At 31.9% G+C, this 27605-nt stretch overlaps 4 protein-coding genes across 4 annotated transcripts in view; 2 read left to right on the forward strand and 2 right to left on the reverse strand.

Annotated features, from left to right (window-relative positions):
* LOC145193203 (CCR4-NOT transcription complex subunit 1-like) overlaps positions 1–1437 on the reverse strand; it is a 30951-nt gene extending 29514 nt beyond the window's left edge. Inside the window, exons 1-2 of the mRNA XM_090072638.1 lie at positions 1310–1437; positions 1090–1205 (exon numbers count right to left, since the gene is read on the reverse strand). Of these exons, the coding sequence (XP_089928764.1) occupies positions 1090–1203 (114 nt within the window). The 5' untranslated portion in view covers positions 1204–1205; positions 1310–1437. The remainder of the gene's footprint in view (positions 1–1089; positions 1206–1309) is intronic.
* Positions 1438–2280: 843 nt separating this feature from the next.
* On the forward strand, positions 2281–2940 carry LOC145193041 (actin-related protein 2/3 complex subunit 4). The gene has a single exon (XM_080070423.2). It carries the CDS (start codon positions 2330–2332, stop codon positions 2834–2836), a length of 507 nt encoding a protein of 168 aa, XP_079926549.2. The 5' UTR covers positions 2281–2329; the 3' UTR covers positions 2837–2940.
* Positions 2941–2946: 6 nt separating this feature from the next.
* On the forward strand, positions 2947–5315 carry LOC149878617 (mitochondrial import inner membrane translocase subunit Tim21-like). Its single transcript, XM_090073237.1, has 6 exons — positions 2947–3792; positions 4032–4094; positions 4469–4566; positions 4666–4739; positions 4892–4991; positions 5090–5315. The coding sequence occupies exons 1-6, from the start codon at positions 3576–3578 to the stop codon at positions 5180–5182; spliced, it is 645 nt and encodes a 214-aa protein (XP_089929363.1). The 5' UTR covers positions 2947–3575; the 3' UTR covers positions 5183–5315.
* Positions 5316–14407: 9092 nt separating this feature from the next.
* Positions 14408–19978, reverse strand: LOC149878618 (uncharacterized). The gene is made up of 6 exons (XM_090072566.1): positions 19355–19978; positions 18932–19132; positions 18270–18703; positions 17700–18197; positions 16822–17432; positions 14408–14616 (listed from the first exon to the last, which is right to left on the reverse strand). The coding sequence occupies exons 1-6, from the start codon at positions 19976–19978 to the stop codon at positions 14408–14410; spliced, it is 2577 nt and encodes an 858-aa protein (XP_089928692.1).
* Positions 19979–27605: the final 7627 nt, after the last annotated feature.

Here is a 27605-nt window from a genome sequence, read left to right on the forward strand (position 1 = left end):
TTAATTTAAAGTTTAATAGTGTAAAATATATAAAGCATAAAAATTTTAGTGTCATAATGATTTTTAATTAAATTTAATAGAAGAGATAAATGTCAAAACTTAAGAATAATGAAAATATATCTGGAATTATCTAACTCTGCGCACCAGTCTGCTTTGAAACTATTGGGCAATGAAAACATGTTCATTGAAAAATAATTTAGACCAGGAATGTCCAGGAAAAGCACATCTGATTTAAGAGAGTAACATTTGCTCTGTTCTGTTTATTGATGTTTTTTTTTTAATACTTTGAAATTATTATTGATATTGCTTATCAGCATCAAGATTGACGTAACTAACATCTATTGACTTTTTTCTTTTTACAATCATTTTTCTTTTTCACTGTAAATCTCCCAATATGGAGGTAGGAAGGAGAGAGGAGGAGGAGGAGGAGGGGGGACAAGCAATCCCATTTATCTGGCACTGAGCACAATAATTTGCAATACAACCCACAGTCATGAAATCCAGTGTAAAAAGTGGAGAGTACTATGAACTTTTAGTTAAATAGCAGTTTGCTAATTACTAAAAAGATTTACCGTAAAAGACTTGTCTGTTTGCGTAGTATGATGTAAATGTAGATCAAATACATGATACAAATACAAACAGTACACTACATATGAATATTTAATATGTAAAGTAGAATATCTTGAAACCAAAAAAATAACATGAACAATAATATGAATTAAGTCTAAAGCATCAGTTATAATGTTAAGCCATTAAAGTATAATGCATATTTTATGTGTATTAAAAAGTAAAAACTATGCAGTTTTCAAGGACAGCTTATGAAATGTTGAGCTTTACAATTTTGAAATCATAAAATAACATTCTTTAGATCTTCATTTAATAAAAACACTGAGAAGTGTTTTTATTAAATCAATATTTTCATTTTAAGCTTAATAATACACATAATTGATTCCAGAGAAAATAAAGAATGTTTGTTTGTTATTTATTTATTTTTTTTTAAACATTTATGGAAAAAAAATCCTGCTTGTAAGCCCAATTAAACTCTATGATTTAGCTTTTAAGAAGCTAGAAAATTTTAGAACGACTTACTGATTTTAGCTCAGCTGCATTACTTTTATAATTTTTCTTTGATAATTCAGTAACACCAAAGCTGATCTGTGACAAAGCAAGTGACAGACCGTCCAAACTAGGACCTGTGCTCATACCTAAAATAAACAAAAACACCACGAGTGCATTGCACTCCCTGGCGCATAGAGTCTATTGTGAAATCTATGAAGCTTTACTTTTTTAAAGTACTTTAAAATTTTACTGAGTTATTCTTCAGAAGTTGGTGAATTATTGCGATTAGACACTGTGGTATCTCACTTTCGCACGAGTTGAAGAATAGAATTAGTAAATGTTCGTTGGAGTATGATGATTGAAACCTTCTACGCAGAGGTTTTAAAAACTGCATGAAGATGGTTTAATGTTACGGTATACTTTAATTAAAAGAGAAACTACTGACCATAATGAATACCAATAATTATTCAAAGATATAGCAATTACTTAAATTTTGGTATTAGAATTTTTTTTTTTTTTCTATAAAATAAATTTTTTTTAAAATTTTTATATAATAGATAAAGATAAAAAATATGTATATGTGGTATATTATATATCTGCACTTTAGTTTTAAATGAGAGCTTTTTCAGTATTCGGCTTGTCATTTTGGGTGTAATAAATAACGTTTACATATAAGATTGCAGGTAAAACTCTAACGAAAATGGCTTTCTCCAAAGAGCATGCAGTTATTATTTTAATAAGTTCTCAAATTCCTTTGAATTAATCATATAAGTGTGTTATATTAAGTGCAATATATTTTTTGGCTGAAAGAGTGCATGCTTTTACTATATATATATATATATATATATATATATATATATATATATATATATATATATATATATATATATATATATATATATATATATATATATATATATATATATATATATATATATATATATATATATATATATATATATATATATATATATATATATATATATATATATATATATATATATATATATATAAATACACACACTTTAACAATAATACAATATGGTAAATCACCTTGAAGAACTCAAATAATTTATTGGTGTTTTAATGGAATAAAATATATGTAAAATTAAGAAAGAGGTTTTTAAAATCATTGATATTTTTTGAATATTTTTTAATTGCTTTTTTTTTTTTTTTGGCAGAAGTTGTTGCTTAGTATACTTTGACAGTTAGTATATAACTGCTGTATTTATGTGTTCCTCTCTTTGTAGGTTATTGCAAATAGTTAATAATGACTGCAACTTTGAAACCTTATTTAAATGCTGTGCGCGCAACTTTAGAAGCTGCTATATGTATTGAGTCTTTTTCATCTCAAATTGTTGAGAGACACATAAAACCTGAAGTTGAAGTCAGAGGAAGTAAAGAACTTTTACTTACTCCTATTTGTATTGCACGTAATGAAAAAGAAAAGGTTCTCATTGAGGGGTCTATCAATTCAGTTCGTGTCAGCATTGCTGTTAAACAAGCTGATGAGATAGAAAAAATTTTATGTCACAAGTTTATGAGGTTTATGATGCTTCGTGCTGAAAACTTTTTTATTTTGAGGCGTAAGCCAATAAAAGGGTATGACATCAGTTTCCTTATCTCAAGTACACATATTGAGCAAATGTACAAAAAGAAATTGGTAGATTTTGTCATTCAGTTTATGGAGGAAATTGACAAAGAAATTAGTGAGATGAAATTGTCCTTAAATGCCAGAGCTCGTATATCTGCTGAAGAATTCTTGAAGAACTTTTAATTCAGAGAATGATATATGTAAAAAGTAAATTTTTTTTCCTTAAACCTGGGTCTAGTGTTAATAATTAAAATGGATTTTAATTTTTGTTCAGTAAATATTTTGAATTATCAGTTTCTTACAAAATCAATACATTTTTTAACTTTCTGTTTTAACTTTTCTTTTTTTTATAAGAATGTTTTTTAATGCTTTTTCTTCTTTTTTTTTGTTTTGTCATCAATATCATGATGATTTTTTTGCTTTAATCTACCTAATGGATGTGTATCATTTTATTGAAAATGATTTCATTAGAACATAAAGCTTGATATAGTGTATTATATTTCCCTAAAAATCAGTGAAAACTTTATTGCCAGTAAAATAAGATATGATAAAATATAATATTAGCTTTGGTTAAATCAATTTTCTTTTTATAGTCAGACATCATTATAGTAGCAAGTAATTTAAAAATGTCTTTTAACAGTCATTATGCATTTATGACAGTTTCTTTTTAATGTGATGTTTCTTTGCATTGTAAAAGTTTCTTTAACATTTTAATAGCAAAGTACAAAAGCTAAATCTGTTGTCCTATTTGATAATACTTAAATAAGTATTGTTAAATTATAATCTACTATACATTGCTATACATTTGGATGTAGGTGTAGTTAAGAGCTTATGCATATATTTTGATGCAAGTGTAGCTAAGAGCTTATGCATGGTGTTAAAAAAGTTGTTATCAGTAATTAATCATAGATAAAATGAGAAAATGCTGAAATTAAATTTTCTTCCTTATGTGAAGATTTATCAGCGATCATTACAGACTCCATTTTTCAGCAAGCCTATACTTTCTGATGTTTTTTGCACTGTGTCTGGTGCATCAACTCGTTATTTTGGACAAAAAAGCAATTCCTTAAATGCTCCTCACACTCAGCTTTCAGAAGATGTAAGACGAAGTGAGGGTGCTGTTACTGTAGGTGCTAAAGGTATTTGAAAAAACTTCTTATGTATCTTCAGTTTATTTTTTCTTCAAAAGGTTTTATAGGTTTTTGCTTTAAAAAAAAGCTTATTATGCTTCTGCTTTTAATATTAGGATTGCTTTTTTCTTAAATTTTAGTAGCTTAAGAGCATTAATTTGATTTTGTTTGTGTTTTTAATGTAATTGATAATTGTTTGGTACTGTCACTTTAAAATGTGTTTTAAAATGTTAAGCTCTTATATTTAGTAAAACAAGCTGGAAAAGATGCCTCCTATATGGGAATATTACTAATAGGATTTGGAGTAACAGGTTGTAGTGATTGCTGATATGAAACAAGTTTTAGTTATATATAGGACTTATTAAAACTTATACCAATTTCATGATAACAATAAAACATAGTCTAGTATTTGCATTTAAATCTAAATATTATGATTAAACCATAGTATTTTACTTCATTGTATTTTAACACAATGATTAAATCATGTTTTATTGTTAGCATGAACATAGTTTTATAAATTAATTATAATGTGTTTTTTCTGAGCGTGCAGAACTCTTAACACTTTTTTCTTTTTGAACTTGATCAAACTTGATGTAGTTCCTAATGAACTTTAAATTAAATCTAAATATGAAATGTTTTTTAATATAAAATAACTTTTGTTTTGTTACTTTTTGTTATCTTTTAGGTGCTCTTATATGGTATATTGCCAGTGAACTTTTGTTTAGCTTCAGCCCCAATGCTGTTTATTCAAAAGCTCTCAAACTTGTAAAAGACCACAGTTTGGTAAGCATTTTTGTTTGTTTATGTTTTATTTTGTTTCAAAACTTTTGTTTGGTGCAAATTTCAGGCTTTGTTTTTACATCTGATTTACTAAATTGATAGGTAGTTGAAGAAATTGGAAGTGGTATGAAGGGTTATGGTGAAGAAACTTCAAGAGGCAGAAGAAGACATGTGAAGTTAGTTGCTTTGTAAAAATCTTTAAGCTATCAGGGTAGGGTGGGGATAATATTTTCAATAGCTACAATAATTTAGTTAGTAATCTATCCTTTAAAAATTTGCTAGTATTTTATCTGCTTGAATTTAACAGCAAACTTTTCCTGCTATTTAGTTACCAGCAGTATGTTGTTGATGGTGTAAATTATATGCGAGTGCAGTTCTATGTATCAGGTAGTAAGCGGAAAGGAACAGTTCATGTTGATGCTATGGAGGTGAGATTCAAATTTTTTTTTTTGAATGGATTTTTTTAAAATGTTTTAATTTCATTTTCAGGAAGCTAACAATGTATTTATTGCGCTTTTTTTTTTAGACATCTCGTGGTAACTTCCAATTTCGATACATCTTTGTTGAACTGCAAGGGTACCCACTCAGCCAACCAATAGTTGTCCTAGATAACAGATAATCTTCATTAACTTACATGAATTCTTAAGGAATACTCTATGATGAAGCCTTCATGGTTGCTACTGCCTAGGATTCTTAGGTGATACAGATTGTATATTAATGGTTCGCAAACAAATAAAACATGCATTTTTAAAGTCATGATTTTTTGTTACAATCACTTTTTAGAAATTTCGATTAAGAATTAGAAAAAGGATTTTTTTTTTTTTTTTTTTTTTTTTATATAAATTTAAAATAAAAAATACGTCTTCTTGAATGTCCAACTTCATATGAACCCCTGGAATATCCTTACAGAGAACAAGATCATCTTTTTCCATCCAAAAATACAACAAACTCCGAATTTCTCATGCGATACAAAATAACTTTTTTTTCTCTAATATAAGGAGATTTGAGTTGAGAAACTAAAAGCTTGAATAGTTCTTTTTTCTCTAATTGAAAGATATTTGAGTCGAGAGACCAAGAGTTCTTGGATAATTCTTTTGACAAATTTAAGTCCCTATATTGTTAAAGTGTGTTTGATTAAAAAGCGAAGTTAACAACTTGGGGTTTTTTAAATTAATTTTGCGTGACTAAGAATCATAAGTTTAAGGAAAAATTTAGAGCCTTGAAAAGTATTCAGTGTTTTCCTAAAGCTCTATTGTGTAAATATTGTTAAAATAGTATTGTGTTTTAATGGTTTCTTAGTTGAAACTCCATCGGTAATGAATGAAGTAGCAATCGTTCATTTTCAAGTTATATTCAAAATATATTTACTTTTTTGATATACTTTCAACAAACGTGTTAAAATATGAGATATACATCCTAGAGATTCTGCTACTTCTACCAACATATATTAAAGCGTTAAACACTGAATTTAATTCAAATATAACCAGAGTCCAATACGTTAATTTTGTGCTTGAAGAGAAAGACTGGAAATCAAAGAAACACTCTCGTTGCGAAGTAGTAATAAGAAACCACCAGAGGAATATATGCTACCGTGAGTGAAAATGATATTATCATCATAGTTTTGGAAAGTTGCTTTTCTACGACCATGTGTCTTGCAACTCGGATGTCATTACATCTGAGCATTTTTTTTGTTCCAATTAGAAGTGATGTGTTCATAGCAAGTATTAACAATAAGTTAGCGCTTAAATATGATGGGATGCTAAAGTGCAAAATTGCAAAGTTATAATAACGCGTAGAGTACATAAACCAAATACCTAACGCACACGAAATCAAAAAATCGATAACGATAATCGGTATTAGGTAAATCCCTTTAAAAACTCTACCGCAGCATTTGTAGTCATTCAAAACCACAAAAAAACGCTCGATCGACATTACTGACACAATTGCGCTTGAGAAACCCAACGGAAATACCATCCAAAATCCTATCGCAAGCCTAGTACTACAACCAAGCTCGTTTCCCTTTTGAATTAAAGCTGCCTGGAGTGGTATAAAAACTAATCCCACCATAATATCACTACAAGACAGCAGCAACACCAGTTTTTCATTTGTAGTGCGTTTTCTCCGTTTTTTTGATTTAAATATTCCATTGATTAACAAAATATTAGATACCAATATAAGTAAGCTAATTACCAAAATAATCATGGTGTATATATCACCATATAAACCACTCGGAATGTCTTCAAAAATTGGACACAGTGTGATTGTTGCCATTTTTCTTTATCCCAATGTTTTTAGTTATTAACTAGTTGTTAGCAACAATTTCCATTAGATTTAACGAAACGCTCATGACCAGCAAGCACTGCAGCTGTTATGAACTTATTTCAATCCTCTTCCTATATTTATAGAAACAAACTCTTCTTTTAAATAAAATAATAATCGCAGCTGCGTATTGCCTTGTTTGCTTATTGTTTTAATGCGAATCTTGTTCTGTTTATCGCTCAAAATTAAATTCAGAGCAATTAATCAAATTAAAGTTTAGGGCATTCGACATTTAAAAAAGTTTCTTTCGAATTGATTATAATTTTGGCATTTTTTAAAATTTTTTTTTTTTAAATAAAACTGTCTTACTCCTTTCTCTCGTTTTCCTTGAAAAATCTTTCAAACAGAATTCGGATTTCTATCGGAGTTTATAAATTATTACAGCTGTTGAAGTCTCAACAATCAGAAAAGTGTAAGAGTAAAACAGCCAGTAATTTTAACTGTTTTTAAACATGGTTTCTACGATATAACTTTTTTATTATTTCTAAAAAACGTTTTTTCGTGTCATCTTCGTGTCTATAACTGATGACTTTTTATACACGATTTTGGTTTTTAAACGCAGGAACAAAAAGAAGGAACATGTTATTATTATTTCCTGTCTCAATGTAATTAAAAAATTTTTGTTACTCGCAAAATTCAATTTCATGTCAGAACGGCTGGTTGCTTCATTTGCAGCTTTTAGAGTAAGTATGTATGAATACATAGATACGCATGTATGAATACATACATATATTTATGTATGAATGCATATATACGTATGTATGAATACATACATACGTATGTATGAATGCATACATACGTATGTACGAATGCATACATAAATATGTATGAATCATGTACAAGTATGTATGAATACATACATACGTATGCATGAATACATACATACATACATATATATACATACATACATACATACATACACACACACATACATACATACATACATACATACATACATACATACATACATACATACATACATACATACATACATACATACATACATACATACATACATACATACATACATACATACATACATACATACATACATACATACATACATACATACATACATACATACATCAACTTATGACTTTATATAGACTAGAACACTTAGGATAAAGTCACAAAAATTAAAATTGTGTAAAATATTAGTACAACTTTGCCCGTTGGATTAGATTTGATACAACTCAAAAAAGTGCATTGTCATCGTTTTTTTGACAAAAAACTTTTTTCCCGATTTTCTAATACAAATAGAATTACTTATACCAAAAATCAGATATTTTTGAGCATTTTATGTGGCTTTGGGGATTTAAGGGTTAAATGCTAATTTAGAGTTTATACTTCAATCAAACGCGTCACTATTAATTAGAATAAAGAAAAAGCTCTGATGCAAAGACATTCAAGTTGCAAGAAACATGATTGTGGAATAGAAACTTTCCAAAACTATGATGATAATACTTTTACTTACGGCTAACTATGATGATAATACTTTTACTTACGGCAGCATATATTCCTTTCGTAGCTTCCTATTACTTCTTTGCAAAGAGAGTTCTTATCCTCGAATTCCAAAGTTTTTCTCTTCAAACGCAGATATAATGAATTGGGCTATGGTTATAATTGTTTTGAAACAATTTTTTTAAATAAAAGTTAAAAAGTCCAAATCAGCTCAAATGTTAAATGCAACAACATTTCCTATATGTTAAAACACATATGGCACTTTAAATGTGGTTTTAAAAATCAAAATAATAGATCTCAAAAATGGTATTTTGTGCAAATAAACGAAAGGCATATCTAATGTACCTTGTAAGCTGAAAATGTTGTACCTTCCTGAAAGATATTTACTATTTCAGATAATTTTTTGAAATAATTTTCTTGCGAAATTTAAGTTTCTTTTTAAAGCAAATTTCAACTAAAAATTTTTTTTTTAAAGCCTAAAAAATCTGAGTTTAAAATATTTTCAAAAAAATGTTTTTTACATTTTGTTGTTCTTTTGCCTAATACAATGTTTAGTATAAATTGAAGTTTACCCTTTAAAAATATGTCTATATATACATAATTTGTGATTATTTTCCGTATGCTTGCATAAAATAAAAATTCCGTGTAGTCATGTATAATAGAAATATAGACATGTAGTATCATCATGCACGCTTAATGAAATGTCTGGTTCAAGTGCTGCGGCATTGAAGTTCCCAAAGCTATCAACTTATATAATCGTTTCTTATTTTCGGATTACACATAAAGTAACCTATGCTAAAATTGTGAACTTGTGGTTGTTTCTAGACTTTTAATTTAAAAACAGAGAAAATCTGAGAGCTGATAGGTAACAATATCAAAGTTCTTTGTCAGGTAGACCATTGACGTTTAGTGACCGTGACTAAAGTAGAATTTTTGTAGTATGATTGTTTCTAAACTTTTAATGCTGAAAGCAGCGAAAATCTGGGAGCTGAAGAGAGACAATATTAAAGTGCTTTGTCACGTAGACCATTGACGTTTAGTGACCGTGACTAAAGTAGTATTTTTGTAGCATGATTGTTTCTAAACTTTTAATGCTGAAAGCAGCGAAAATCTGGGAGCTGAAGAGAGACAATATTAAAGTGCTTTGTCACGTAGACCATTGACGTTTAGTGACCGTGACTAAAGTAGTATTTTTGTAGTATGATTGTTTCTAAACTTTTAATGTTGAAAGCAGCGAAAATCTGGGAGCTGAAGAGAGAGAATATTAAAGTGCTTTGTCACGTAGACCATTGAAGTTTGGTGACTGTGAAAAAATTAGTATGTTCAGTAACAGCAGTGAAAGTCTTAGGCTCAGTAACAAAATACTTGCTTAAATATTCAATCATTTTCTAATCGTAATAAGAGCAGAGAACTCGTTTGAAGAGCGTTAGCAAAAAAAAAAGGATTTAGGTTTTAAATTGCAGAAGGAAAGCCTATCCTGTTAATCATCGATAGATGCACAGGAGAAAACTGGTGAATGAACTCTGGCATTAAGTATTAGAAGATTCTCAAGGTATATACCTTGTTCATCATTTTTGCATTCAGTTAGTGTAATGCATCTCTTCTACGTCGTGTACTTTTCTCTAACTATTTGCAGACATTGTATATAATGTTAAAAAAAAAGTACTTTCTTCTTAAATGTTAACAAATTCAAATCCGTTTTCAGTTTGTTGTTGGCTTGTAAAAAAAAGCAGGTATATTGACTGCATCCAAAACTATAACCAACAGAGAAATGTCATTGTGTGCTGCCACAAGTTAAGTCAATCTTTTTTGATTATGTTAGAAACTTAAGGACACTAGTAGCACATTTTATTTTCCATCTCAAGACAAAAGCTGTAAGTTACAAAAATGAAATAACACGGTGTCAAAACTGCCTCAACAGCATTTTAAATGATAAACGATGATTTTTTCAAACAAAATTATCTCAATTATTGACATTTTCTGCTTAATTGTAAAATTTTTGAATTATTCTACATTATAAATAAAATTAAACATCTCAAAAGTAAGAAAGTGGTCCGGAAAATCTTACAACTTTACATCAAAATGTTTACGATTTGTCTCCAAAAACAAATCAATCAAATACTTTTTCAAGTTTATGTTAAGTGGCAGGAAAAACAGGTGACAACTGCGAGGGTAAATATTATCTTTACAAAATATTTAGTTTAAATACAAAAACGCTTTAAAAATGCATTTTTTTCAAAGCTGCCCCCGTTCAAAGCTGCCTCCCTCTCCCCTAATAAGTTTTAAATCATCAGATAAATTGCATCTTTATTAAAAACAAAATTCTATTTTTCGCAGTTACCTTAATTGACTCCATTATTGTCAATAATAAGATTCCTGATGGTGCAATATTTGTACGGAGAAAAGTATCTTTCAATAAATAAAATCAATTTTGAAGCGAAAAAATAATGATGTTAGTGATGATTACACTATAACTAATAATAAATTAAATAAACGGCGCTTGCCTGGTTTCGCACCCCCTTTTTTTTTTGCAAACTCTGAAAGATGTTTGTCTGAAACGGAAAAAAATGGTATTCATTTTTATTTTTGACAAAGAAAAAGTACTCTAATTCACATTTGAATATTCCATTTTTCCGTTAAAAACGACGCTGCTTTTAACTCAATTTTGAAACTTTTTAATGATAGTTTTAAAACCATTAATTCAAACCGCTGAAAATATTTACCTGGTTTTTACAAACGTTAAGAAACACAAAGAACAAAAAAAAATGACTTAAATTAAAACATTTACTGAAAAGCTACTAAATTTATTCATTACAATATATAAAGAAATATAAACAAACAAATAATGAGCTGTGTTCATCAAATAGTTTTACGAACACCTAATTTACTGGGTAGTTAGTAGCAATTTGATCCCAAAAGTGAAAAAACGCATGCTTTTTAAATCTCTGCATCCACATGATATCGCTGAGATAGTCAGGAATCATGTCTCTATGTTTTCCAAACATTGCTTTAAACTTTGCTTTGCTGCGACTCCACATTGCTTCAACTTGATTAGTTGTCACGTTTGTTGCAGGATCTACAAAGTGAAGCAAGTGGTTCACCGTACCATGCTGAAAGCCTTGTGCTCCAAGAGTGTTATAAGCACCCCACATATCACTCCAAATTTCCGTCCCTGGCCTTATCCATCGATGTATAATCGGCAAAAGAGTTGCTGCATCACGTTGAGCTACAGGGATTAAAAAACCTTGTTTTGTTGTTGGCTCGTAACCACCAAATATTCCACAATTCTGCCACGGTTGTATTTGCGGCGAGCAAAAAGAGATTCGTCAATCTCTACAACACAGCCAGGGCCGCCTAATTGTACAGGATTATTCAAAAAGTAATCTACTGCAACATTTCTGCAAAACTGGTTCCAATCGCTTATAGTTTCCCTGCATCCAATATCCAATTCTTTTTGAATATCTTCATGCGACAGTCCCTGACTTTTGCCAGCGCTACGAGCCCATATGTATGTTATTCCAAAGATTTTCCACAACTCCAGTTTTGATTTCTCAAAAACGCTGCCTTTGCGAATGTTTACAGTCTTTTTACACTTTTTAACAGTCATCTCCAGGTTATTCCATCTACACTGCGTGTGTACAGCTGTTCGCTACACTGCAAGTTGCAAACGGGACAAATCATTACAGTAGCAAGCAAACCGAATTCTCTCAACCACTTTATGCATTCTTCGCGATTATTCATAAACCTCGCACCAATTTGAGTTAACGAGATTTTATCGAATTCATCAACTGTTGGTTTTCTAGCCATTTTGAAATTTCTCTTTGTAAAAAACTGGTGACACGAATTTATTAAGCGACTTATTATAAGACATCAAAACCGTTCGAAAAAATTCCAAATAATTTTATACCTGTTACCTGTTATTTACTGGTATAAGGCAGTCGCGCAGCAAAACATGGACAAACATCAAAGATGGAGTGTAAAAACTACTTAAAAACTGATTTTGTTTTGTTGATAACACTCCATCCATTTTTTTGTTCTTTGTGTTTCTTAACGCTTGTAAAAACCAGGTAAATATTTTTAGCGGTTTGAATTAATGGTTTTAAAACTATCATTAAAAAATTTCAAAATGGAGTTAAAAGCAGCGTCGCACAGTAACTCAAAACAGAAAAAAAATGGTGATAAACCCCTCACAACGTTTCTATAAATTAAGTGCCCTTTTTTAAATAATATTAAATTGCAATAATTTTTTATTTCAAAAGTATAAATAATTGTTTCATAAAACTTTTATTTTGTATTTTATAGTTAAAAGAAGTAAAAAAAATTGATATTATTTTCAAAGAAATCTGAAAAATGTGAGATTTTTATTTAACTAAAATAGAGTATTTTTAATTTAAATAAAAGTGCATATTTATTTTAAAGATAATCTTTTGGCTCTATATATTTCAAATTTACTCAAAAGAAAAAAAAAGTCTAATTTTTTTGTTTAAATTTAAAGATTTTTCTAAAAAAAAGGTTGCAAGTAATTGTATTTTTTCTGGTTATATATCAGCTAAAAAAATGTTCCACCGAGTTCCAAAAATATATACATTTTTTCTAGTTAATTAACATTTCTACTTTTAAATTATAAAGGGATTACTGCGGTCTCCTGCGGTATTGGAAGTTATTAAAGAAATAAAAATGTTGATAAACACTTAAAAACCTTGTTTTCCGCCATTTTTGAAAGTATTTATTATTTGATAAGTACAACATGTTTGAAAAAGCTCAACTGAACAGCTTTAGTAGCTCCTGTAATATAAAGTTAACTTAGTAATATAGTGTTATTACAGGATGTAACAATGTGACAATTGTTAAAGCCATTACAAAATAAAATTTTAAACAGTGTAAAGTAAAAAAATATATAATGTAAATTAAAATGTTTCTGATTTATTAGTTTTATTATATTGATGGTTCTTAAAAACAATAATAATGAAAAGATTAGATCTTATCCCAAATATACGTGAATTAGGAGTGGATAAATTAAGATTATGGAAGGATTTACTTACTTAATGAAATAAAAAATACTGAAGAAATTCGCAAAGAAAACTTAAATAAAGTAAAGGTTGCTTTAGTTATATCTACTTCAAAGGAGAAGTGAAAACTAACACAATGTGGACGAAATTATGATACATTTATACAAAAAGAAAATCGTTGGCTTCAAAGAAATCTTATGAACAATAAAAATAGTCATTTTGGTTCTGGAAGACCCCATAAGCAATGGAATGTTCTTGGAGAGCAAAGCAAAAGAAAAAAAAATAAAAGAACTTGCCACTGAACATCATGAAGCTCTATTTTTAGCTTCTGCAAAAAGTGCAAATGCTGCTGGAGAAAAAAAAAGCTTTCTTTTTTAAAAAACAATGTCTAATCTTTTAGAGATAAAAAAAGTTGATAAAACTTTGGATAAAACCTTTCCCATCATTATGAGTGTAGACGAAGCTCTTGCATTAAAAATGAACACGGATCTCAGCGATAAACAATATCAAATGATCAGAAACTCAGCTCTTGTACACAATGTACATATTTATCCTACCTTGCACAATATTTTAGTGGAAAAATTGAAATGTTATCCTGAGAATATACATTTTTCTGAAATTTCTGCAAAGTATACTCTTCAAAGCATGTTAGATCACATTGTGAGTAGAATAACTGAAATGATTTATATGCCTAATTGTGGTCAAGGTAACAAAATATTTGGAGTTTTATATGGAAAGATTAGTTTTGATGGAGCATCAAGCCAAAGTATTTATAAACAGAAATACTTTGAGACAAGCATCGCAAGTATAGAACTTAAGAGTGAAGAAAGTCTTTTTAGTACAGTTTTTGCCCCTTTATTGATCAAAGTAAAAGATGGCGAAATGTGAATTAGAGTACTTTTTCTTTGTCAAAAATAAAAATGAATACGATTTTTTCCGTTTCAGACAAAGATCTTTCAGAATCTGCAAAAAAAAAAAAAAGGGGGTGGGGGGGGGTGGGGGTGGGGTGCGAAACCAGACAAGCGCCAAATAAACTTTGATTTACAATAAGAATATTATAGTTGTTGAAATCCACAAGAGGGATAACTATCACTTAATTCTTTTGCTTGCTGATATTCAATGAGAGTTTTATAGATTTTGCTTGCTATAACTAAGGTTACAACTGCATTTAAAATGACACCATTTGTTTCTTTATTATAAGAAAGCACTGCTGAGTATGTTCCCATGTAAACCTCTCTATTTAATACTTCTATATATGATACTTCTATATTTATTACATTTATTATATTTATTACATTTACTTTCTATATTCACTACATTTAGCGTCTTGACAATTTCTAAAGTGTTTAAACCCGTGTAGAGCCCTCACAACATGTTCACAAATTTTTTGTAGCATTTTTTTACTAGACTTTTTCACACAAAAAAGAAAATTTAAATTCTATATATATTGGTTGTGGCAAGTAAAATATTCGGAAAGATCAAGCTATATTTGCACAACCAAAAAAAATTGAAAAAAATGTCATTGGTAAAATAGTGAGCCGTAAGCAGTTTGGTAATATGTATATTATTATTAATAAGTTCATTGTAATAATAGCAATAATTTTTTGTGAAAATTATTTCGTTCTAGTGAATCTCAAAAAAAAAAAAACAGTTTTAAGTTTTGATTCCAGTGTTTTTTTTTCAATAAAGTTTTTGAACCTTAATTGAAAAAAAAATTTTTCTAAATAACCATGCGCGGACTCAGGTGGAACAATCACCTACTCCCCTTTTGATCATCCTTAGGAGCTACTGCATATATTTATTATGATATAATAAGAAGAAAAAAAGAATGAAAATTTTTTCATATCGTCTTGAAAGTTTTTTTATGTAATACTTTTAAAACAAAATTAAAATTAGTTTTTGCGAACGTAACAGTTAAAGGTTAAACTTTAATAGATAGGATCGACGTAAAGTATAGAGAAGAACTCTATGTAGTAGAAAGCGATAATGGAGTAATTTTTGTCAAGTCAGACTTTTCTAATTATGTAATAAAGCTAACAAACTTAAGTAACGAAAATAAGTACCATTTCAAGACAAATGCTGAAAGCGACAAACTTATATATAACACTGCATCAGAAGATTAAAACAAGCAAGACTCATGATCAAAGGAAAAAGTCTGGAGCTTTGAAAAGAATTCAGCGTTTGCATAAAACTCTTTTGCCCAAATGTGATGAAGATGAAATACAAAACTTTTTACTTTTCTATTTTTTCAACATAAAATAAAGTTTCTAAAATATCAATTACTTTGTGTGGGCACCAATACCCTAAAAAAATGAAATAATTGCTGTATACTTTGCCTTCTTTATCCGAAAGAAGGTAAAGTTTAGGGCAAATAATTTATATTGTGATATATCAAAACTATCCCCGCAAAAGACGTTTCTGAAAGAAAAAAAAAACACGCTAAATTTGATATTTTAACATATCGGTGTAGATGACACATGAAAATTGCTTTGGAAAGTATTTCAAAATTATTATATAGAAAGTATTTGTTTTTAAACTTTTCTGATTGTTACAACTGTAACAATTGTCAAAGTTATAAAACCATTATATATCCTAATTTTGTTCACTATCTTTTAAAGTCTAAAAATTGAGCGGACGAAGGGATATTTGAAAGGCATAAACAATTTAAATCAATTTTTCATTCTTAAAAATCAAAGACTTAAATACAGGAAGTTCTATTATCTTTTTGGTGCTCTGATTTACATGAAATGATAATAGGACGTTATTTAAGCAGCTTTAAGTTCTTTTGCACTCCTTATCGGATTAAATAACATGTTGATTTTTTCTAAAGATTTTAAAGCTCTAACTATAAAATTTGATTAATTGACAAAACTTGTATTTATGTGTATCATACAACGAGTAAACTATTTAATAATACATTAACAACTCATTGCACTTATTGCTTTAAAATGCTGATTCACTTTGGTACAAAGATTAATACTACATTAAAACACTAAAACAAAATTTATAGATTTACTGAGGTAAAGGTTTTTCAAGACTTAAATCGAGCAACAAACAAACATTGTCGTGTTAACGGGATGCCCTTGGTTAAACGAGATGTAAACTGTTGATGTAGCTGTTGACATATCTGACATAAATAGCATATATCACGTATATGATAACTGCTCGTAATTTTTATGTTTGACTGAAATATTTCTAGCTTCTGAAAATCAAGAGCACACGCTGTTTGCAAAATGTTTCCTTTTTTTTTTTTTTTAAAGAAGAACTTGTTTCAATAAATATAGAAAGGACTTTTAGGAAATGCGGGTTCTGGGCCATTGATACTTTTCCTATACTTAAGGAGAGCCCTGCCAAAATCCGCAATGAAGTAATAAAATTCTTGTCAGGCTTAATGTTTTAAAATTTCCAAGATGGCGTCCTATTCCGAACCAAAGACCATGGATTTCCAAGATGGTGTCTTATTCCTAACCGAAGACTTGATCGTAGTCCATTAAGCTAAAGCAGGGCTCAGGACCAGGTCTGTTTTTATAATGTCCAATAGCCAAGGTTTTATCATCTGAAATGATCCTCTTGTCATCAGCAGCACTGAGAGCAACTTTGTTAACCTCTTCCGTATAAACGTCGTGAAGATGAGATCTGATAACGTTCATAGTCACAAGCGTTTCTTTCTTATCCATTAAGCAGTCTTTATAATCTTGATGCCTTATTTTAGTCTTGACAACGTTTTTCTTAACGCCTTTGCATCTTTTTTCTTCTTTTTCTCCAGGGATGTTATAAGAGTAGAGCTTAGTTCGAAGCCCAACAAACTCTTTAATTTGCTTTCCTCCACTCTCATCCTTAAACATGCCAATAACCTTTTTGTTTAATCCCACTTTGAACCCAACACCTTGAACAGCAGGATGATCTTTTTTAAAGTCGCTCGTATCAAACTTGCTTTCTACATCACCAGCAATGTCTTTATAAAAATCTTCAGTTTCGATTTCATAAATGAGCGAGTCAGTTTCAGTCATTAACAACTTAGCCTTGTCCCCATATTTAGGCTTGATATAGTCATAATGGAACTCAAACATCAAAGTCTTGCTGATGTCGAGAATACACATTCCTAAGTAAACAGGCTTGTTGTAGAAGACTTTTGTTTTTTTCATATGAACCGCAATCAAGTTTTCATCAAAAATGGTGTTTCTCTCATAATTGGGGCTTTTAGATAATTTCAAAGCTTCTTTTTTTGTGGTGATGAGCTTAACATCAACGTTCTTTAGAATATTCTCCATTGTTTTACCAAAGACGGAGTTGTTCATTAGCTTGAAAAATTCCTTCTCAAATTCATTTTTAGCGTCTGCTCTATACTTGGTGTTGAGGTCAATGTATTTTTTCATAAAAGGTTCTTCTTTAAAGGCAATCCCTCGATGAATTTTTGTAATGGCTAAACCCATTCGCTCATAGAGATTTAGGTTTTCACGGTAGACAACGTATTTTTCTTTATTGTTTAAATTGGGAACCAGCTTTTCAACTTTCCCAATGGTCAACCTTTCAGGAGCCAAAGAGTAATCATTATGATAATCTTGAAGGTCATCAGGATAGCTTAAGTCAACTTCTAAAATGCACGGCTGGGATTTCCAATTTTTAAACTCATCTTCAACCATCCATCTAAATCCACCAACGGGGAGAGGTTTGCTCATTGCCCATCCATACAAATTGTTAGCGTCCTGGTATTGGATAAATTTTGACGGTTTTGAAGGATCATAGTCGCCCATGTATTTGTTATTAGCAGTTCCAAGTCGGTTGGAGATCATGCTAATTCCTCCTCGTATTCCTTTTTGAAACATGAGAAGCATGTCAGGATCGCTTAACAATTCCAATTTAATTTCAGTTTTTTTTAACATTGCATCCCAAGCCAAACCAGGGGAGGTGTAATACCAAGGAGGGTCAAGACCGTAATAGGCACGACACACCTCTCTGAAATTTTCAAAGATATCTGCTAGAATCAACACATGAGACTTGTTGTACAGCTCGTGGTAATATTTAAACGTTTCACATCCAAATTCGTTCCAAACGTTTTGCGCATGCTTGTAATCTTCAACTTCTGCTGGTTCATCGTTTAATTTGGAGCTGAATGCTTCAATAGGTGGCAGTGCTGTTTCGGAGAACTTTTTAATCAAGTCCACCCATTCGTAAGGGTAAATACCTTTTTTTCTTAACAAGTCAGACTTCTTCTTTTCGGGATAGTACATAGCCACGTTTTTGAATTGGTCGTCGTTTAGATCTTTAGCCAGTTTGTCTAACTTGGAACCCATGAATCTGAAGCTGTCGATAAACCTCAATTCTTTCCAAACTTCCTTCAGTTTACCATTCTTAATAAATTCTCTCACTTTGATGCTTTTCGTGAAGCTGATATACTTCTCATCGTTGTTGGGTATGCAATTGAGCTTCCCACCTAATTTTTTAATAAATAAATGGCTGTCGTAACCAGACAAGTTATGAAAGACAACGGGAATGAATTTTGGAATTTTATAACCCAAGTTGCATTTGTTATGCGTGGCTCCACGATACTTTCCAGTCAAATGGCAGTGGTCACACACTTTATCACCGTCAAGATCTTTATTGCAAATGTGGCAAACTGTTGCATCTTCATAACTTTTCTCATCCTCATCAGTCATCACTTTCTTTTTTATTAAATCAATCTTATCGAAAATCTTTCTGAGGTCTGTTTTAAGTCTGGTGACAAACTTTTGAGCCACATCATCATCATCGCTTTCTGCTGTGTACATGACAGGTTTTCCCTTGTAAAGGTTTTCATCAAAGCATTTGATATAATAGCAGAAGGAGCTTGGAACATGCTTTTGATATTGTTTGGTGTAAGACTGTTTTGAATTTGGTGTGCAAGTGTTGACAGGCTTAATAAAACTTTCAAAGTCTGCATATACAACGTATGGAACTTTCATAAACTTTTTGTAGTTTTTAAATTCAACAGTTGTCCCTTCTTTAGGAAGTTCGATTCTCACTGGAGCGTTATTATAAGAATCTGGTTGATGATTTTGAAGCTTTTCTTCCTGGTTATAACCTTGAAGGCAATTTCTGCAAAAATGTTGTTTTCTTTTACCTTTTGATGTTGAAGCACTAGCAAACCGACTGAAATTTTTAATCACACAGTAATGGTTGGTGTCTTCGTTTGAAATAAACAACAAATCAACACAATGCTTTCGATCTGCAAATTCAGATATTCGCAAAGGGCGAGGTGTTTTTTCAACATAGCAAAAGGCGTTCACGCTAATTTCCGGATTAATCTTTTCAAACTTGTCGATTTTATGGTAATCAACAGGAAATTTAATTCCGTCCCAATTGAGCTCTTCAGATTTTAGAATCAAGTCTTCATCAATTTCTTCATTATGCATATTTTTCATATTCAACGCCCTGGTGACTGACCATTTGAAGTACTGATTGTCATTTTTTTCCATGTTAACGATCGCCTTTTTGTTTTTCAAGTCAGGAGGTAAATCAATGTAGGATCTGCCGCTAAGAGGCTCGTAATCGATAAAGTTAATATCCATTTTTAAAATCTTAGACATTTTGCAATTGGATCCCAACTTATTGTATTTGACACTATTTTCCAAGATTTTTTCTTCCATTTCACTCATTAACATTTTTAAATTCGTAGCTGCTAGTATAATTTCAGAGTTGGATGAGAAACTAGCTGTTCGAGTAGCTTCTTCACCAGTTAAGATACTTATAGATTTCATTTCACAGGTTAAAATAATTCTTACCTTTGTATTCCTTTCTTCTTCCATAACATGAATAGCAGACTCTCAAGCCAAATTAAAAAAGGCTGCGAGGTCTTGATATCGATAAGAAGGCTCGTAAGAAAATTGTCTAACAGCACGTTCCACTGCATGTTCAGTTATTTTAAACTTAACTGGTCTTGGAGCTGGAACCGGACGAGGAGCTGGAACCGGACGAGGAGCTGAAGCAGGTTTACCAAATACGACGCCTTTGAGAGACTTTATCGTATTTTCCACTCCATTTTTTACATTGCTTACTGTTTTCTTCACCGTAGTTGGAAAGTATGGATCAATGGCAGTAAGCACTTGGTTAAAACCGTTGGAGACAGATGTTGCAATCCTTGAAAACAAGCCAGGTCTTGGTGTTGGAACCGGTCTAGGTGTAATAACATTTGTCGAGTCTTGAAAAGGCTCATTAAGAGTAGACGGTTCATCTCTAGTCACCCGATTTTGCAATAGAGAAGGTCCGAATGAAATTAAGTCATTGGAAACGGGACGCGGTGCTGGAACCGGTCTCGAAACTGGACTTATCGAACGAGGAAGTGGCCTTGCCTCAGTCGTCCGTCTACGAGGTCCATACCCAATGACAGGTTTTGTTGTTTTAATAGCCTCAATGAGATCAGCTTTTTTCATTCTTGAGGTACCTTTGATAGCGCGGTCTTCAGCCATCATTTTTAAATCTTTCAAAGTCATTTTGGCTAACGCCTGACTTTTCATTGAGACTTTTTTTATCTTTAAACGCTTTATCTGGCATTTTATTAAGGGAAAGAAAATTTTTTTTATTGCTTTCAATAATTCCTTCTTTTACGATAATTTTCTTTGAAGCTTTATCACCCATTTTATTAAGGGAAAGAAAATTTTCGGTGCTTTCAATTTTTCGCTCTTTGGCGATTAATTTTTTTGAAGATAGAGAACTCATTTTAATTGAGCCGCGATTTTATTTAAGTCAATTCAATTTTTTTGTTTCTTGGCACACTTTCAGCATATTTTCTTCTTCGAACCGTTTTTTTCAATTCTCCCGTTAAAAGAATTAAAAAATTAAGCAACAAGATAAATGGCAAAAATTTCGCTTATTGAATCCTATACATGCGCTTGACCCATTTCATCAAATCTAATCGTATACTTTCTTCCCCAGTCATCACGGGCAGTAAATTCACACCCAGCAGCATGAATCTCTTTGCCTACATCATAGACATGTGCACGACCCATATTATCAAATTCAATCACATACTTCCTTTCCATCTTTTTATTAAGGAAAGAAAATTTTTTAAAGTCAATTCAATTTTTTTAAATTTTAGCAGCTCTTTCAATTCTTCAAAAAGAATTAAAAAAGAACAAATCTTTGAAAAGAATTAGGCAGCAGGAGTGCAAAATCTTCCCATCCAACCAGATAAAGCACATTTTTGAAGCTCTTCCCACTCTTCTGCGATAATATCATTTTCCGACTTATCTTCAGGCAAATCATCTGACGAATCGTCTTCCAAATCTCTTTCTAACCGTCTCCCCATATCTTCATCGCCTTCATAATATGACAAATCTTCTGCGTAATCGTCATCGCTGTAATAATCAATGTCATCCTCAGGATCGAGGAATGGAAATCGTAAATCATACGCCAGCACATAATCCTGATCGCCTGATCTGTATGTGACGGTGATAAGGTCTTCACCCTGGGAATTTCTATGAATGACGGTCCTTTTGCCATCTTTTAAAAAATAACGATAGCCAAATTCGTCCATGAAATAATCTTTAATTACAAATTCGTTGTCAGTAGAGTCGTGAAGGATGAGATACTTTTTTCCAGTTTTGTCAAAGTAAAATTCATCGCCAAGCTCTTCCAAATTAATTTTACTCCTAACGGCTCCATCTTCCACATACTGATGACCCAATTCGTTAACACGAACGACATACCTATTTCCAAATTCATCCTTACGAATCAAAACCCTTTTTCCGAAGGAGTCTAATTCATAGGGGAAAGCAAATCCTTCGCGACCTTCCCAAACTTGTTCACCAGAGGGGGTGGTTAAATATCTTCCGAATCTACTCATCTTTTTAATTTATGTCAAGAATTTTTTAACCGGAATTCAATTTTTTCAATTCTTCAAAAAGAATTAAAAAATATATAAGAATTAAAAGCTCCCAGTAATATCCGAATGAATAGAATTAAACATTTTTAAAAGCATTAACCAATGATGGTATTGCTCAGTATATTTTGCGTTTAATAATCCTACTTCATGAAAATGATGCAAAACAGTTACTGTTTTTAAAATTGGAAACACCTCTACAAAAGGCATACCTTTAAACATTTTTTTAATAGCGATTTTTAGCTCCTTTGGAAGCTTTTCAACATCGTCAAAGAATGCAAGTAATTTTGCTGATTTTGTTTTGTAAGAAGTTGGATCATCGTCAAGAGCATTAAAAAGATCACTCCCTTTAAACCATTCCATCTTTTATTAAGGGAAGAAAAAAAATTAAAGTCAATGCAATTTTTTAACATGTTTAAAGTTAAAAAATCAATTTTGCTGCTTTTTACGTTTTTCAAGCTTTTCAGAATTTAGAAATTCAATCTTGACTCCATCATCTAACTTTCCATCTCGACGCTCTAAATATCTCCATCCACGGCCAGTCCCTACCATCGCTTTGTAAAGAGACTTGTATTCAATCACCTCACCCGTTTTAATGTTGTTCATTCTCACAGTGATGGGTTTTTTTCTAACTGAACGAAGCCAGTCCCATTTTGGATCATCATTCTTTTCTTTTGGTTCATGAATTCTTGGTCGACCCACCGGTCTGTATTCTTTTACACTTTCCAAAAGCGAATCTTTACTGATCAAATTATTTTCAACCGCGAGCATCATCAACCCCATTAAATTGTTTGAGGTTTTTGTTACTCCATTTTCCCTCAACAAATTTTTCAAATACAATGTTGTATACCTCATTTTATTAAGGGAAGAAAATTTTTTAAGTCAATTCAATTTTTTTTAATTTCCCGAAAAGAATTAAAAAAGTAAAAAGAATCTTAAAAAATCATATTGATTGTATTGACCACCATGATGAAACTTTCGATAACACCATTAAACAACATTGCAAGCAGCCCTGGTCTGTCAAGTTCATCAAATTCATCGTCCATCTTTTTAATTCTGTAATAATTTCATCCATCTCAAATTCAATTTAAACTAATAAACAGCAGTCATGGCAGTTCCGTTTCAAACAAATTTAAGCATCTTGTCGGAAATAACCACTGCAAAAATAACGGTATTTGAAAAAGTCGCTGTTCGAAATTTAAGGTTTACCACCAATTCAGCTGTTTCTGACGCCACTCTTTCTTTTTGCTTGCTGATATCAACAAAGAACAATGGATATAATTTTATATATTCAAGCAATGACAACCCAGATTGACAAACAAGTTCGTTTGTGCCGTAATATTTTTCATCAAAAGAGAACGCATCCGCATAAACCATGACCACTTTCTTTTCTCCAAAATTCAAGTCGTAATTGTAATTTGGATACTTTATTCCATTAACAGTCATATAAAAATTGCTAACATCACAATGGTCGAATAGTGACGGATTGACAGTTTGACTGGAAGATCTGTTCGTCTAAAGTCCAAACACGATAAATCTTGGAATGCTTTTATCCGTGATTCTTCCAAGCGACCAGGTAAATTCTGTTTGCCCTGCTGGAACAAGCTGTCTTTCGCATTTGTTCGATTTATAAGCCACTTGAATGGGAATCTTTTTAGCCATTAAATTCATGAAATCAGTCTTTCTCGAAACATCTTATTCAACGCGAGGCATATAAAGCCTGAATTTTTCAAGATCAATCATTCCTGCACTAACGCTCTCCGCTCTGTAAATCGTATCATCGCATTCTTTCTTTGTAAAGGTGATGGTGTGTCTAAACCCATAAACAACTTTGTCATAGGTTTCGCAAAAACCAAAAATGTGCTTCAACGGAATTTTAAACGAAAAAGCTCCAACAGATGTAGTGTCTGCAAACAAATGGTCTCGTCTAATGTTAAATCCTGAATTTCCAACAAGATTTGATGCGTCCACAAGCCACATTTGCTTCAAACCATCTGTAAACTGAAATCCGTAAGGATATTTCATCATTCCAAGAATGGTGGTGGCTTGACCTGGATGAATAACTCTTTCCACTTGCTCTCCCGACAAGTCATAAGTCATATCGTTAAACAAATACATCAAAGCATTGTTCACCAAGGCAATCTTGTCTGTAGTTCGTAAAAGGTTCCATCACTCTTTTTCAACACTCCTTCAATAAGAATGTAAGCCTCTGATGGCACTGTTTTAATCGATTAACAGTCAATTTCAAAAGTTATCGTTCCTTAAGAATTTAAATCAAGATTGGTTGGAAGGTACTCGAAAAAATCCACTTTTTCAATACCAATGTCATACTCTGGGTTCTCAGTAATTCCTAATCGATCAGTATTTATCATTTTTTATTATAGAAAATAATTTTTTTAATTCATTTTACGCAAGACGGAGGAAGCACGCGCGCCTGAAGGCGCGCTCCACCCACTTTATACGATGTCTGAAGGACATGATATGATGTTCCCCACGCACACCCTCTGAAAAATGAGTTTTTTCAGAGAACACTTTCGCTTTCGCGCAAGTTGTTTTTTCAGACCCCAGACACGCCCTTCGGGCGTGTCTCCCCACTTGCGCAGGAGCGCAAGTCCCCCCGGAGTAGGAACAGAAGTTCCGCCGAAGTTCCGAATGTTCCGAAAGTTCCGAAGTTCCGACGATGTTCCGCCGAGGTTCCGACGAAGTTCTGAATACTTTAGGCTATCTTCATACCCCTTCCCATTTTAACCAGGTCTTGGATTCGGATGGCGTTCTGTTTAGACATTATCCTAGTTTGAATGGACGAACCAGTCTTTAATTTCTCAATGGTCTTTTTACCTTTATCAATGGCTACGTCTTTGGCAGCAGAGATGGCAGAAAAGGCTAACTCTGTATCAGCAGATTTTGCAGCTGTAATCGCTTCTCATCCAATTTCACTTTTTGCTGCATTTTTAAGCAAATTCACTGTTGATTTAGTCATACTTGAAGCAGCTACTCTCTTGATGAAATTTTTAATTGTGTCTACAATACCACCTCCTCCAACAACGTTCTTTTTCACATATCTCCGATTATTACAAATAAGCATTTTTAAATAAAACAACTTTTTTAAAATAATTTTATCAATCGTCCTCATTAACGATTTATATTCCTCTTTATTAATTTCCCCTTGTCTCAACAGCTCGTCGCAAATAGCAACAGCCTCATTTCTCGAACCTGTGTTTCCAGCATACCAGGCAGCAATACTCAATTGAAGCTTTTCCACCAACGCATTCGGATCGCTGGGAAGAATGATGACTCCACGACCTTTTTTCCCTTTTTCAATACGCACCATTTTTTCCCAAATAGGAGCAATAAGTTGTTGATACTTTGGTCTTCTTGAAGCTTTCGGTTTATGCGGCTGCGAATCAGATCTTATAGCATCACTGTCCATCAAAATTTTTTCATAATTTTGCAAATCTTATTCAGTATACCCGCTCGGTATTTCAAATTTAGTCATCAGCTCCCAAAGACCTTTTGTTCCTTCATACCTTTCTCCACCTACAATAATGTCATCTCCATCCATTTCAACCTCCCTTTTCCCAATTTACATTTTATCTCCAACTTTATTCACTTCAAAAGGCATTTTCTTTTTGATCAGCTTTTTATTGATAAGCGGCTGAAACATCTTTTCGTTGCTTTGAATGAGCGGCTTAAACAGCTTGCTCGTATTAGCTTGAAATTGAGCATCTGAAATGTTGTCGTTGATGCTGTTCTGATAAATCCTCTTTCTTCTGTCATTAATTTCTTTCACAATTTCATCCAATTTGTTTGGGTCTTGTATTTTAAAGAAAAACATCTTTTTAAAATACGTGGAAAAAAAACATAAATTGGTTTTTACGATTGTGTTGATCCCTTTTCAAATAAGTTGTTGAACGTTTGAATCGCGTCTTCTCGGCCTTTTTGGATCAAGTTTTCTTTGGTGACTTCATCAATACCTATTTTGGTTTTGCTTCGTATTTCTTCCATCATGGCTTTAAATTTTCGAAGCTCGTCAAGAATCAACTGAAACTCAGAATCGCTTATTTTTCCATCCATCAACGCTTTGGAAATGTGCTCGCTGATCGTATTCAATTTAGACTCGGCTAACACTTTTATCTTTTCATGCTTCTCCGCTTTCAATGCCATCTTTTTGTTCACTTGACCTCCGACAATCGATAAAAAACCCATTCCAATAGCCACACCTTCACACGCAATCGCTACTGGGCTGGCAATAATCGTTGACAAAAGACCTATTCCAGTCACACCTAAAGCTATGCAAAAGGCTTGCATCGTATTATCTACATTGGAAATGATCCTGAAAACGCGATAGTACTTTTTAATTAAATGAACACGCTTTGTTTTTTCACTCTCTATCTCTTTCTGAATCTCGCCGATCTTCTGAAGACGGTAAACATGTCCTTCCTGTTCAGTGGGGGCTGTTGGAAGAACTGGATAAAGTTCTTCATTCAATATTTTCATTTTTATTAAGAAAAAATTATTTTAAATCAATGTAAGTAATCTTACAAAGTTTTTCGCCTTTTTTAACAATCACGTCCTGTTTGCTGTTGCTATTCACGTCCATAATAACGTTATCTACAGACTCTGAAATAATAACTTCGTTTTTTCTATAATTCAATTGCTCAGTGATTTTATTCATTAATGTCGCCACTGCAACACCTTTCTCAAAATTCAAACCAATGGATAAAGATATCGTTGTATGGGAGAGAGCAACAAATTTAATGTCTTTCTGAGCAAAAATCTCATACTGTCCGTTCGTGTTGTAATAAGTAGGATGAACCAACGTTATCGTAGACAAAATAATGTTGCTCGGTTTTCTTTCCTCCAACTCTCTTATCCTCTCTTCCAAATATCTCAATTGCAAATCTAAACTGTGAACTTCTGCTGTTGCAACATTTCTAAAAAACTTGTGAGGGGCATGCATTTTAACATATTAAAATAAATTTTTAGATCATTTTTGCAAACTAACCAATTCATTATTGTCCACCCACGAATTAAACGAGTCTGGGTATCCCAACCACTTGACTAACAATCTGCTCTTGGTTTTGCGAACGATTTTTTCAATTCTAAATAAGTCCTGATGCGTCTTTTGCATCTCCTGCTCGTAAAAAGTGCCTTGAGTTTCCTCACCGTTAGCATCAGCAATTTTATACGTAGGCGGATCCGTATACTGAACTTTTGACACGGTAAAAACCTCTTCAGTCCATCTCGGCGTACACCCCTTTTCAAAATTGGACTTCTTTTTTGTTATTCTCACTTGATCGCCCGTGAAAAATTTTGGTTCTCGTCTTTCTGGTCCCACCTTTCCATTTAGATTCCACCAGACTTTATTCTTATTCTTCTCTTCGCTGGCTTCAACT

The sequence above is a fragment of the Hydra viridissima genome, unplaced genomic scaffold (genome assembly GCF_058129835.1).
Source record: "Hydra viridissima isolate aposymbiotic clone 2 unplaced genomic scaffold, HvirCarnegie_v1 scaffold_15, whole genome shotgun sequence".
Classification (NCBI taxonomy): Eukaryota; Metazoa; Cnidaria; class Hydrozoa; order Anthoathecata; family Hydridae; genus Hydra; species Hydra viridissima.

What these genes read in the sequence shown, in the direction of transcription:
- LOC145193041 (XM_080070423.2), top strand. Translation starts at nt 2,330, where the DNA reads ATGACTGCAACTTTGAAACCTTATTTAAATGCTGTGCGCGCAACTTTA.
- LOC149878617 (XM_090073237.1), top strand. Translation starts at nt 3,576, where the DNA reads ATGCTGAAATTAAATTTTCTTCCTTATGTGAAGATTTATCAGCGATCA. An exon ending in TTGTAAAAGACCACAGTTTG is followed by an intron (nt 4,567 to 4,665) that starts GTAAGCATTTTT and finishes CTAAATTGATAG; the next exon opens with GTAGTTGAAGAAATTGGAAG. An exon ending in TTCATGTTGATGCTATGGAG is followed by an intron (nt 4,992 to 5,089) that starts GTGAGATTCAAA and finishes TTTTTTTTTTAG; the next exon opens with ACATCTCGTGGTAACTTCCA.
- LOC149878618 (XM_090072566.1), bottom strand. Translation starts at nt 19,978, where the DNA reads ATGGAAGAAAAAATCTTGGAAAATAGTGTCAAATACAATAAGTTGGGA. An exon ending in TACGGTCTTGACCCTCCTTG is followed by an intron (nt 18,198 to 18,269) that starts GTATTACACCTC and finishes GGAATTGTTAAG; the next exon opens with CGATCCTGACATGCTTCTCA. An exon ending in GGACTACGATCAAGTCTTCG is followed by an intron (nt 14,617 to 16,821) that starts GTTAGGAATAAG and finishes TAATAAATATAG; the next exon opens with AAGTATCATATATAGAAGTA.